The sequence below is a fragment of the Ipomoea triloba genome, chromosome 8 (assembly GCF_003576645.1).
Source record: "Ipomoea triloba cultivar NCNSP0323 chromosome 8, ASM357664v1".
NCBI classification, from domain to species: Eukaryota; Viridiplantae; Streptophyta; class Magnoliopsida; order Solanales; family Convolvulaceae; genus Ipomoea; species Ipomoea triloba.
This window is the reverse complement of record NC_044923.1, coordinates 11,063,110-11,075,595: the sequence shown is the minus strand read 5'-3', so window position 1 is coordinate 11,075,595 and position 12,486 is coordinate 11,063,110. Positions and strand designations below refer to the sequence as shown.

General features: G+C 35.0%; 1 protein-coding gene and 1 long non-coding RNA gene across 2 annotated transcripts; one reads left to right on the top strand and one right to left on the bottom strand.

The window, feature by feature from the left end:
- Positions 1-8,254: 8,254 nt before the first annotated feature.
- Positions 8,255-8,743, bottom strand: LOC116026944. The gene has a single exon (XM_031268371.1). The coding sequence runs from the start codon at positions 8,741-8,743 to the stop codon at positions 8,255-8,257; it is 489 nt and encodes a 162-aa protein (XP_031124231.1).
- A 1,511-nt stretch (positions 8,744-10,254) lies between these two features.
- LOC116027980 lies at positions 10,255-11,902 on the top strand. Its single transcript, XR_004100040.1, has 4 exons — positions 10,255-10,500; positions 10,611-10,727; positions 10,834-10,971; positions 11,482-11,902. It is a non-coding gene; the product is annotated as an uncharacterized LOC116027980 (long non-coding RNA).
- Positions 11,903-12,486: the final 584 nt, after the last annotated feature.

Sequence of the window (12,486 nt, the reverse complement as noted above, 5' to 3'; positions counted from 1 at the left end):
TATATTTTGTTTACACTTTTTAATATTATGGATATGCATTGCAGTTAATTTATATTTTGTTTACAGTTTTTAATATATAAATACACTAAAACGTATGAGTTTTGAAAATATAAAATCCATGCCTATATTTTACGGGGTGAAGTGATACTTACTTAGCTTAAGTTAATGTTATCTATACTCTGTTGAGAAGGAATTAAGTTTATAGGTGAATATGAACTAGGATGCAAGTTGAGGAGGAATTAATTAAGTTTATCCAAGGATAGACGACGGTGTGAAAGATTTATTAATTTGAGGAGTTTTATGGTTGTATAGCATTTTTTTCTTATTGTATTAAGTTGGATGTTGATTAACTTATTGTAAGTTTTGAGGAGTTTTATGGTTTTATAGCATTTTTTTCTTATTGTATTAAGTTGGATGTTGATTAACTTATTGTAAGTTTTGAGGAGTTTTATGGTTGTATAGCATTTTTTTCTTATTGTATTAAGTTGGATGTTGATTAACTTATTGTAAGTTTTAAGTATAGCCTTAGCGTTTGGGTATACACCCATTTTCTTTTAGTTAGTTAATATTGATAATTTTAAAGAAAAATTGTTAGAAATTTGGTTATGAAAAACTAGGGTGTTACATATATAAATTAATAAAATTTAGTAAGTTTTGGGCTCAAGGTAAACTATTCTAGGAAATTATTTTTGTCAAAAGAATTTAGGCATACGAAATGAATAACTACCTTTTAGACAATATTTATGAGAATAATTTCGAAATAAATTAATACGGGGTGTTACACACATATACATATATAGGAAGGATTTAGGTGCAGGGAAGGGTTCCCGTAAAGTTACGGACCTTAAACATTACAATGGCAGACTTTAAGCACACAAATCACTCACCTTAAGCACACAAACAAAGTACCTTAAAAAGTACCTTAAAAACACAAACCACGCGCACCTAAAGCTTTAGGCCAACGCTCCTTTAAGTACACAAGTCACGCATCTTAATAACACAAATCACGTAGTTAAGGTTTTCAGATGGCGCACCTTAAATTTCAACAACTCATCGCACAACCACACGGGAGACACCCCACCTCACTGGAACCGAATTTTATATGCATACACACTCACACACATACTCCCTCTATCCGATTTTATGTATCCTACTCAAACCAACTCTTTCTTCTTTGTTTTTTTTTCTTGATTATATTTTAGTAATTTTTAATTTTTTTTTATTGTAATTTAAGTTTAATTTCTAAATATATAAATTTTGTATTCTAATACTAAATATTATAAAAAATTGAATTAAAAATAACTTCAGTCAAACTTCGTTAAACTAACTAAACACATAAAATGGGACGAAGGGAGTATGTATATATGTGTGTACGTGTGTGTGTAAATTGGTTATCAATTAGCGGCTGATAACAAAAAGTCAATAACCGCTCAATAACTGAAGTGCCAAATAATCGAAAATTTTTAACTTTAATAACTGAAATTGATTGAAAACTGAATTTTTAATCAATTTGATTATCGATCATTGAGCGGTTAACCGATATTTTGCTCACCCTAAGTATAACAAAGTAAATCAAATTTTCATTTTTCAACGAAATTCTTGTTATTCAATTCCTAATACGTGTGTATGATCATTCGTGAAATAAAATCAAGTGATTGTTGATTTAATATATTATATTGATAATGCCTTATAGGATAATATGCTAATATTTGATTGTGTAAATTAATTCTCAAGTCAATTTATTACATTGTTAACAAATTTTACGTCATGTAAATATATGGCACAACCTTCATTAAAGATATATATTATATGATATATATATGACCAAAGATCAATTTTAAATAAACTAAAGACTCTATTAATTGCTAAAAAATTTATTAATTGGCAGTGCATCATAGGGGTGTAAACGAATCGAATCGAATCGAGTCAAATATCTTACTGTTCGATTCGAATTCGACTATATGATAAATATTCGTATTCGTATTCGTTTATTATTCGAATCCCAAATTTGATTCGTATTTCATTCGATCACTTTATTCGAATATATTCGATCTAAAATGCCTAACTTACTTTTTTTTTTTCCAAATCCTTCAATAAATTAAGATAAAACGTAAAAAAAAAAAAAAAAAAAAAATCCATCTACACTACCGCTGCTGTCTCCGGAAGTTGCCGACTTGTCGCGCTAGAGATCGAAGAAGCTCAGTTCATGAATCCAATTCCCGCAGGGATGAGTGACAACTTCGTCAATCAAATGCCGGTAGGGAAGAGCTACCGACTTCGTGAATCAAAATCTACGGGTCTGCCGTCTGGTTTTGCATGAATGACTGCAGTCCCTTACTTTTCTTTTGCTTAGGGTTTTTAAGTTTTCATATATATATATATATATATTCCATATTCGATAATCGAATACTATTTGAATTGAATACTATCAATTCGAATTCGAATTCGTATTCGAATTCATTCGAATTCGGATTCGTATTCGAATTATTCGAATTCGTATCGGCATATTTAAATTCGAATCACGAATCAAATTTTATATTTGATTTGTTTACACCCCTTGCGCACCACAAGTTAAATGTTTTTTCTCTAATCAACTCCTTATTATTGTTACAACATTTTCATAAATATGTTGTACAACCAAATGTTCAATAAATTGAACTTATGAATTCATAAGAACAAAACCTAGATTAATACATGTGGAAACTTTTGGACTTAATGTTAGACCTACAATACAATTTAAAATGTATGAAGACAATAAATTCATCAGCTTTAGTAAAGTATTTTAATGACTTTTTTAAAATTGATCACTCCCAGTGATTAAAATATTCTTCAGCAAAATTAATGAAATGAACTTAATAATATACGCACCATAGGTGGACATACTAAAATAATAAAATACAAATTCCAAAATGAAGTTGGAATTTGGGTCAAAAGCCACATTTTATTTTTTGAATCCAAAAGAGGTATATCATACCATGTAACTTACTATAGTTAGTCCAAATAACAAAGTAAGCTTCGTGAACAATTAAAAAAGGTGGTTAAATTTTGGTAAGTAACTAAATACATGGTTTGCCAATGCAAACAATGAAACTTAGAATTATAATTGAACTAAATTTATAAATTCTAATAATTGTAATGAAATTATTACCTAGGAGGTTGAGGAATTTATTGACATAAAACTTGCATGTGGGCTAAAGTTTTAATTCTATTAAATCCAAGTAAACCCTTATGATAATATTTTAATCTCAATTACTAAATAACAAAATAACAAAAAGAATCTAGATACATAAAGCTTACCTGTGGGCTAAAGTTTTACTCAATTAGATCGAACTGAAATTTTATAATTAAACAATTATCAAATGAGTTGAAGAATCAAGTGACATAAAACTTGCATATAAGTTAAAACTTTAATTCAATTAGATTCATTACAACCATTATGATATAAAACTTAAGAAATCATGTTCCTTTTCTTAATCCCTTTGGGAAAATTAAGAAATATGATCCAAAGTTTACATCATAAAATTAAGCTTCATGATAAGGACGGAAATTATCTACAAATCAGCATAAAGTAAATAAAATTCTTTATTTCGATCATCACTAATAAACTACTAAACTACATTCCGATATATAATTGCATGTGGGCTAAATTATGATCATAGTTCAGTATTTCATCATAATTAATAATGCAAATATAATGAAATTTCATGTGAGCTAAATTCCATCATATTACAAACAATTAATCACAATTGATATGTCTAAAACTTTATGTGATCCAACAACTCAATATATAATTTTAACTAAGGATGTTGTGGCTACTTCTCAACTAATTAAAATTATAAGATCACTAGGCAATTATCATTGCCATCTTTACGTGATTTGAACTTTAGACAATTTTTAGTAAATTAAAGATGTTGTGGCTACTCTTTAATTAATCTAAAATTGTAATCACTGGGCAAAAGGGAAATGTAAAGTCTAACAAACAAACTATACTGGCATGTGATAGACAATTCCCAATTATACTCCCATGAAAGTTGGTCAAGACGAAGCTTTGTTAAATACCAACTCCTTAGACAGAGTAGCATTTCAAGGGGACTAGTAGAAACAAGGCTTTTAAGCTAGGGCCATGGAACTAGTATTCGTCCCCGGGAAACTTCCCCGGTTCATGTATTCTCACATTCAATGTATAGCAGTTTGAGAGTTCCAAATCAAAATAGAGGTTCACTCATGGTTTAGGCTTAAACTGGTGAACTAAATTAATGGACGAAACATGCTTAAATTTAAGCACTACCGCAACTAATTTTATGCATAAAGTTCAACTTAATAAGGAACTAAATCCACTCTCAAACTATGCTTTCTAAATGCATAATAAAATCACATAATTTAAAAATAAAATATAATGCTTAGACCAAGTATGCATAAAATTAAATAGTAAACTCATATATCACAACTAAATTGCATAACTAAAAATAATTTTTCATTTGAGCAATAACATCAAATTATATAATTAATTTTCAAAACTAGTATAACTTCAAACCAAAAGAAATCCAAAATATTGTATAATAATGTAATAGATATATACTTTGATAGATTAAAAAACTATAAGCCCAAATGAAAATGTTTTAATTGCATAAAATTTGTGAGCAATAGGTTGAATTCATAAATTCAAAAAATATCAAGCTATAGTAGACCTTGATTTCCTTTTGCTCTCGTGTGCATTCACCTAGTAAAATTATCAACGAAACGAAAATTTCCACAATTGACTAGAAGTAGTCAATTGGGTTAGTAGCAAAAACAAGTAATAATAAAACAAAATTAAGTGGAATGGATTAACATTTCTCAAATCTAGCATTCATGCAATCAAAGTAAACAAAAACATATGACAACCTATTGCCCTCCCCGGCAACGGCGCCATTTTGACAACACTTGCGTGTATAGGGTGAAATGTCAAAAGATATTTTTATGATAAAACGGAAAGTCTGTGACTCCCCGAGTGTCGGTCTCGAAGGAGGGACGTGGAGGTATTTCAAAAATTCGGGAGTTTACTTGATTGAATCATGCATAGGACTCGAGTGTGGTGAAAGGTGGAATTGCTAGTGAGAGTGTAGTTCATTGGTTGGTTTGAGTGCAAGAGAGTAGTAAAGTGAAAGTGATTTTGGGAATATGTAAAAGGGGTAGGGATTGGATAGTGTTCATGAATATTGCATAGTGAGAGTCTAAGGTCATGGATTAGGATTGCTAGGATATTGTCTATTCAAGAGTGTGTTGTCTTAGTCCTTTTCCACCTTGTGTACTAAGGCTTCTTTGACTTAGGAGTGCCTTCAAGCATCCAAAGTTCTAAGAGGAATTTTATCAAACACTAAGCTACACACTATCCTACTATTCTTAAGAAGTTCATAGGAACTTTGATTGTGTAAAGCTTCAAATCCTAACTCTAATCAAAGACATGAAAGAGTCAAGAGCTCAATCTCTCATCTAGATTGGCCAAATCCAACAAGATCTCATCAAAACAACAATCAAAAGACAAGAATAGATAATCCATCAACACAAACTCATAGATCCAAGATATAGAAATAAGATCATCACAAAAGCAATATTCAATCACACAATCCAAATCCCTAGACTAAATTAGCTACTCATGATATGAAATGAAAGCAAAAGCTAATTTAATCCAAGAATAAGATTACTAAAATTATAGAAATGAAATAGAGATCACCTAGAGAGAAGAAGATCTTCAATCCAAGCTTGTTGTCTTCTACAATGGAGATTGATCTAATCTAAAAACTAGGAAAAATGGAGAATGTTCCCCAAAGGAAAAACTAAGAAAAGGGAAAAACTAAAATTATGGAAAATCCTCCTATGGAAATTCATCAAAGGGGTTTAAATAGTCTCCGAAATGACAACCCTAGCTGAAATTCGCGCATCACGCCTCCACGCCTCTCACACGCGTGTGAGCGTGCGTGGGGAGCTTCTGGAAAGTTTCCACGCTTGCTCACACGCGTGTGGCCTTCCAGATTGGTCCTCCGGGGCTCCGCTTTTGCCTGGTTTGCTCTTTAAGCTCATCTTTTTGTCCTATTTGCTCCTGGGGCTCCTGTTTTACTTCTTTTAGGCTAAAAATAGCTTTTGTGCATCAGTTAGTGATTTTCAAGCATTTACGCACATAATTTACCAAATAAGGATGCTATAGACGCGATAAAACACCCTAAAATGTGCCTGAAATAAGGGTATCTCGGAGTCTTATCACATAACATCTCCGGTGCCCATAGTTCGTCCACTTGAGTTCCCACCGAAGACTACTTTAGGACCATTCTTCGCTTTAAAGTTGCTCAATTCTGATTTATCACCCGTCATATGTCTTGAGCATCCACTTTCTACATACCAGATGGTCCTGTTTCCCTGCATTCAAAGATTAGGTATTTTTAGGTACCCATACCTTCTTGGGTCCTTGACGGTTAGCTGTGAGCTTGGGCATCCATGCGTACCTAGAACTCGTAAGGTTCATCCTCGGTCCACGATACCCGTTAAACACACGATAATCATAAGTGATAGCGTAGTAGGCCTGAGGAGACTTCGGTGAATAAACCTTATGAAGTGGCGGCGTTTGTTTATTCGTGTTTATCCTAGTGTATGAGGTCTGTTTATGTCTATGAGTGAGCAAAAATTTTGCTCTTGTCATTGGTTCATATTCCATGAACCAGTCCTCATCACTGGGATATAGTCTACCATCTCCGCCTCTATGCTTGCTCGGAAACTTTTTGAAATTCTTGACACTACTCGGGTAAGAATTCGGTCTTCCCTGAGGTCTACCCTTGCGTTGCCTCTGTAAGTAGTGTTGCCTCTTATTGCCTTGAAATTTCCCTTTGGATTGGTTATTCCCATGTGGTTGACCATTTGCAAAGAAACCATGATGGTTATGCTTGCGAGGTCTGTATCGAGGAATCTGATGACTTCTCGGGTTACCGTTTTGGGAGTTCCCTCTCATAGGTTCCACAATTCGTGTTTCAGTCGAATTATTAGATCGACTCGTTGATTGTGGTTCTGTTCCATTTTCGGCATTGATCATGGGCTCAAGATTTTCGGTTTGACCTTGGACAAAAACTAAGCTTAATCCTCCACTAGTAGAAGGGTCAGTTGGTCGTACAAGGAGAACATGTTGATGAGAGCTGGAGTTATAACCGAGTTCGGTTCTACTCCCTGATGGTCTTTGATCGTCTACCATTCGATCCATTAATCTGGATGAATTTGTAAACGTCGCAATTACCGCACGCAAGTTTTGCTCTCTATCATCCTTCGCTTTACACTCTTCCTTAAAAAGAAGAACTTGCCTCTCAAGCTGGCTTATAGATTCAATCATCTCAGCATTTTTGGACTTTAAGTCCTCGAGATTTTGTCTTTCAGCCAATAGCTTAGCATTCTCTTCTTTAAGTTTGAAGTGTGAATCCTCAATATCATTAAAACTCTTCATCATTCTTTCGAATGCTTCCCTAGGGTTTTCATGATATATGGATTCGGAACTATAGTTAGATGAGTGGTTTTGTGAAGTTACCTCTTCTTCATCAGCCATAAGACATATCTCTTTGTCCGAATCCTCTTGGCTAAAGAGACATAGTAGCCCCTTTTCGTCTTCCGAGCTGTCACTCTCGGAGCTGGAGCTAGACGTGCATGTCTCATCGTTCTTTTCTCCTGATTTCTCCTCCACAGCTAGAGCCTTCCTTCGCCTGTTATTATTTTGATTATTGCTAGGTTGCTCATCAGCATCATTGGATGTATTCTTTGGGGTAGTGTAGTTTCCCGAACCCTTCCTATAGTTGTATTCGTCATGATGCTTTCTGACAATGGGGTAAGGACATTCGGCCTTGAAATGTCCTGGCTTACGGCAGTTGTAACATAACATCTGAGTTTCTTCATTTTCGCGTGCTTTGGATCCACTTGGTTTATCGTGGCTCCTATGTTTTGATCTTCTCGACTTGTCTGCAGTATCATGTGTCTGATTCTTTCTCATAAACCTTTTAAACTTTCTCATAAACAAAGCAAACTGCAGGTCGTCAGTGAATAAGTCAGATGAGGGATTAGAATTCGACCTTACATTTGACGATGAAGGTTGTTGATTCGCAACTAATGCTATGTTTCTTGTTTCTGGTTCATCATCATTTAATGCTTCCTTCTCAAACTCATAAGCTTTCAGATCACTAAAGATCTGAGTGGTGCTTGTGGTTTTGAGATCTCGATGATCACGCATAGCCACCATCTTCATCTCTCAGCTTTTGGGTAGTCCTCGGAGAATCTTCAGATTGATCTCCTTTTGTGATAGATTTTCTTCGTCAAGATCATTGATGTCCATCAGCAATTTCATGAACCGAGCCTCCATGTCAGTTATGGATTCCTTCGGTCCAAGTTTGAAATCCTCAAACATCTTCATGGCAATCGTCAACTTGTTTTCCTTTTCTTGTTCGTCTCCTTCGCCTATTTGCATGAGTACATCCCAGATGTCTTTGGCAGACTTGCATTTTCTCACTCGTGGAAACAATGATTCATCCAGAGCCTTGTAAAGTATGTCCTTGGCTATGTTGTCTAGATTCACTTGGGTTCTTTCTTCGGTGGTCAGCAAGGATTTCTCCTTCGGTATCATCTCTGGTGATGTTGGATCAGTAGGAATACGATTGGGCTTCACTTGCAATATCTTGATGGGTCCGCCAGTAATCACGTCCCACATCTCATCATGAATAGCAGACAAGTGAGCCTGCATTCGCACTTTCTAGTCATCAAATTTGTCCAAGTTAAACATGAGAAAATGCCTATGATGTTCCATTTTAGACATAGTGCAAAGTAGAAAAAGAGTTTGATGATTTTTCAAAGAGGATCACCAGGCAGTATACACAGAGTGTTCACCGTTCAAGGTAACGTGCTCTGATACCACTTGTTGGTCCCGGTGGTAACGGTGTGAGTCTAGAAGGGGGGGTTGAATAGACTCACAAGGGGTTTTTGAAAACTTTTTCAAAAGAGTTATATCGCAGCGGAAAGATTATGTCAAGTTTTAGTTTCACTTTGCACTTAGGATTTTCTTATAAAAGATATTACGTTTGAGATTACGTGAGGTGTGCAATGCAATGCGTAAATGTAAAGAGATAGAGAGAGAGATTTTTATAGTGGTTCGGCTGTTAACTAAGCCTACTCCGCTCTTCTTCACAACACGTGAAGGTTTGCACTATATTCCCCTTAATAGTACAAACTCCGTTACAACGTGCTCCTCTGATCACTAAGCCCGGCAGCCACGTTGATGTAGGTTTTTCAACTTCTTCCAAGTTTACTCCGCCTCTTTCTACTTCACTTGTAGAGATGGTTGAAATGTTTTGATGTTTCTCCAACGTTGAGATCCTTGTGATTGAGCTTCTTGATGTCAACTTTTCAGCTTCACACGGTCTCTTTTCAGCTAAATATCACTTGTATGCTTTTGAATATTTTATCACACTGAGAGCAGTTTACTTGCTAGAGAATATTTCGCTTTTTCAACCTTGTCAAAGTGAGATGGGACAAGGGTATTTATAGGTGGAATTTCAAATCCGTTGGAGGGAATGTGAAATTCAAACCTATTGTCCAGTGTGTAATATCCAATGGGTAAGGTTTTAGCCTTTTTCAGAATGTTAGTACTTTCTAGCCGTTTGTTCACTTTTGTGCAAGGACAATTTGTCTTTTGTCTCACAAAAAGGTGACAATCATTAAATGCTCCTTGGGATCGTTGCATAGGATCCGATTTGACATTCAGTTATACCCATTCTCAAGGCAGTAGATAAGACAACTTATCAGAGAATGTCTTTGCCTTGGTTGTGCGAGAGAATGATTGACCTTATCATTCCTCTTAACCTCCTCGAGACAATCACAGTTTGATTACTCGGTCATAAGAGCTTGGCCCTTCCATCCTTCGGCCTGTAATCCTAGTCTTCGGTTCTTCAAGCCTTCTACACTTCCACTAGTACAAAAAAGAACATATAACACTAACATTTAGCTACTGTTGTTAAAAGAACAGTAGTCTATTCTTAAAAAAAACTCGCGGTGGCAATTTTGTAATTAATCAATCAATAATCCGCTACCGTTGTTCGCTGCAACAGATGCGATTTGAAAAAAAGAAGAAGACACATTTATTGTCCGCCACCGTTTCTCGCTAAAACGGTGGCGGAAAATAATATTAAAAAAAATGAAAAATTCTTTCACACTTTTCTTCTCGATTCTTCTTATTTTTCTTCTCTCCGTCACTCCACTCTCGTCTATCTCTCTCTCTATCAGCTCACGCCTTCTCTTCTCTCGACGATGACTTGGTGGCGATGGAGGGAGCTTAGTGGCAGCGTTGCGACGGAGGGTGAGAGGGCAGCGATGATCGCCACCGGCCGGCGTAGGAAGTCTTTTGCGGCGTAGAAAGAGAGATCTGCGAAGAACGGAGGGTGAGAGATCTGCGACGAACGGAGGGTGAGAGATCTGCGACAGAGGGGGAGAGATCTGCGACGGAGGGTGAGAGATCTGTGACGGAACTCTGTTTTGATTTTCCCACCTTTTCATGTAGCTAGGGTTTGCCGATCTGGTAATCTATTTATCCTTTTTTCACTACATTTCTCTAACAGAATAGGATACTTGTTGATTTGTGAAGTTCTTTAAGATGACAACTGAAGAAGTTGGATGTGAGCAAGATAATTCGTTCCCTGATGGCTTCAACGTCAATTATCTCAAAGTTTATTACGGTAATTTACATCATATTCTTTAGTTAGCTATGAATTACTTGAAATTATGATAAATTTATATTTAAAGAAAAATTATGAACTTTGTGGTGTGAACTGGATTTCTTAGGGATTTGTTACAGCTGGGGTGTTGCCAACATTGAGTGGAGATAGGGTTTATGGTGACAACTCTTGTTTTTGTTACTGTTGGGGTCATTGTGTCTCTTTGTGCTACAATCTGCTACAACAGAGGGCCCTCCACAAAGCTGTGAGATTAATTGAGCTAGCTCCTTTTGTATTTTGTTTTTCCCCGTTGCCATTGGACTTGTTAAATGAGATATAAAACTTGGAAGAGTGGAAATAACTGCCAGTTTGAATTAAATAGCTATTCCTATTCTAATGATTATTTTCATTCACCAATTAACTTGTATTAGAATTGGTGTGATTTCTTATATATATAGTCGCAATTTAGTACAGAATTTGAGTATGCGAATCTTGACTGTTTTGTTTCCTTCCACACAATTCTTTTGATATATATGATTAATATTATAGAGCCAATTCAAATGGTCTATTATTGGGCTAAAATTGTGCTTTTTCATGCAGCTAAGTATTGATGTTTTCATAGTGTTCCATGGAATTTGCTTTGAGCATGGTTAATTGGACACCTGATATTATGGAGATTTATCACCTCATTTAGTCATTTTTGTTTTGACACTGCCTGAATACCTGAGCACCATGGACCAAAATTATTTAGCAAAATATTTTCTTATGCTTGCAGACTTGGTACTTTCAAATAAGCTAGTCCTCTATGATCTTGAAAGTCAGGCCATTGGATGGACAAAATATAACTGTAAGATATTTCCTATTCAATACATTACTTTGTCTTTGTTTTAGTTAGATCATATAGTTCCCCAGTACATGGTCTATATTTCTCCATTTCTTTTCCTGTCAATCCTGCTTTTACTACCTTATCATTGTTTATTTGATTTCTTTCTATGTTTCTGTGGAGATTCATCTTGTTGGCAAGAACTTTAAATGAGGATGAAAGGGATCTGCAGCTCTCTGTAAATTATCTTTTGTTTTTATGTCTGATTTTTTAAGAGAAACTGGTTTTTCTTCACCCATATGTTATATTGAAGAATTGTATGTATTTTTGTTGTAAATTTTATCAAGGAGCTGGTTAGTATGGTTACTAGAAATACTAGTGATGTTTATTTAATATGGTTACTAGAAAGACTGGTGATGTTTATTTAATATTTGTGATGTAATATTATAAGTATATACAACAATTAGAAGAATCTTATGTTTAATATTTCATTTATTATTTGTAATAATTTTATCATATATAATTACTCGAATCTGTTTTTTTTTTTATGATTTTTTTTTAATTTTGGGTATCCGCCACCGTATTTAACTAAAAACGGTGGCAGATACCCTTATTACTATTTATTTTTTAAAAAAAAATATCATCCGCTACCGTTCCTAGCTAGGAACGGTAGCGAGGAACGGTAGCGGATGACTAGACTTTTCGCTACCGTTCCACAACGGTAGCGGAAAGTCAATGACAATTAGTGACTGTTCCTTCCGCTACTGTTGTACAACAGTAGCGAAAAGTCATTTACAACAGTAGCGGATGTGCAATTTTGTACTAGTGTTCGGTTCTTCAGATCTTCAACACTTCGGTTTGATTTTCCAAGGCTTCCATGTTAGTGACTTGAATCCTTTTCAAGAGAGATATTTCAATGATGGTTTGTTACTAAGGATTTGGTCAACCTATAAGACT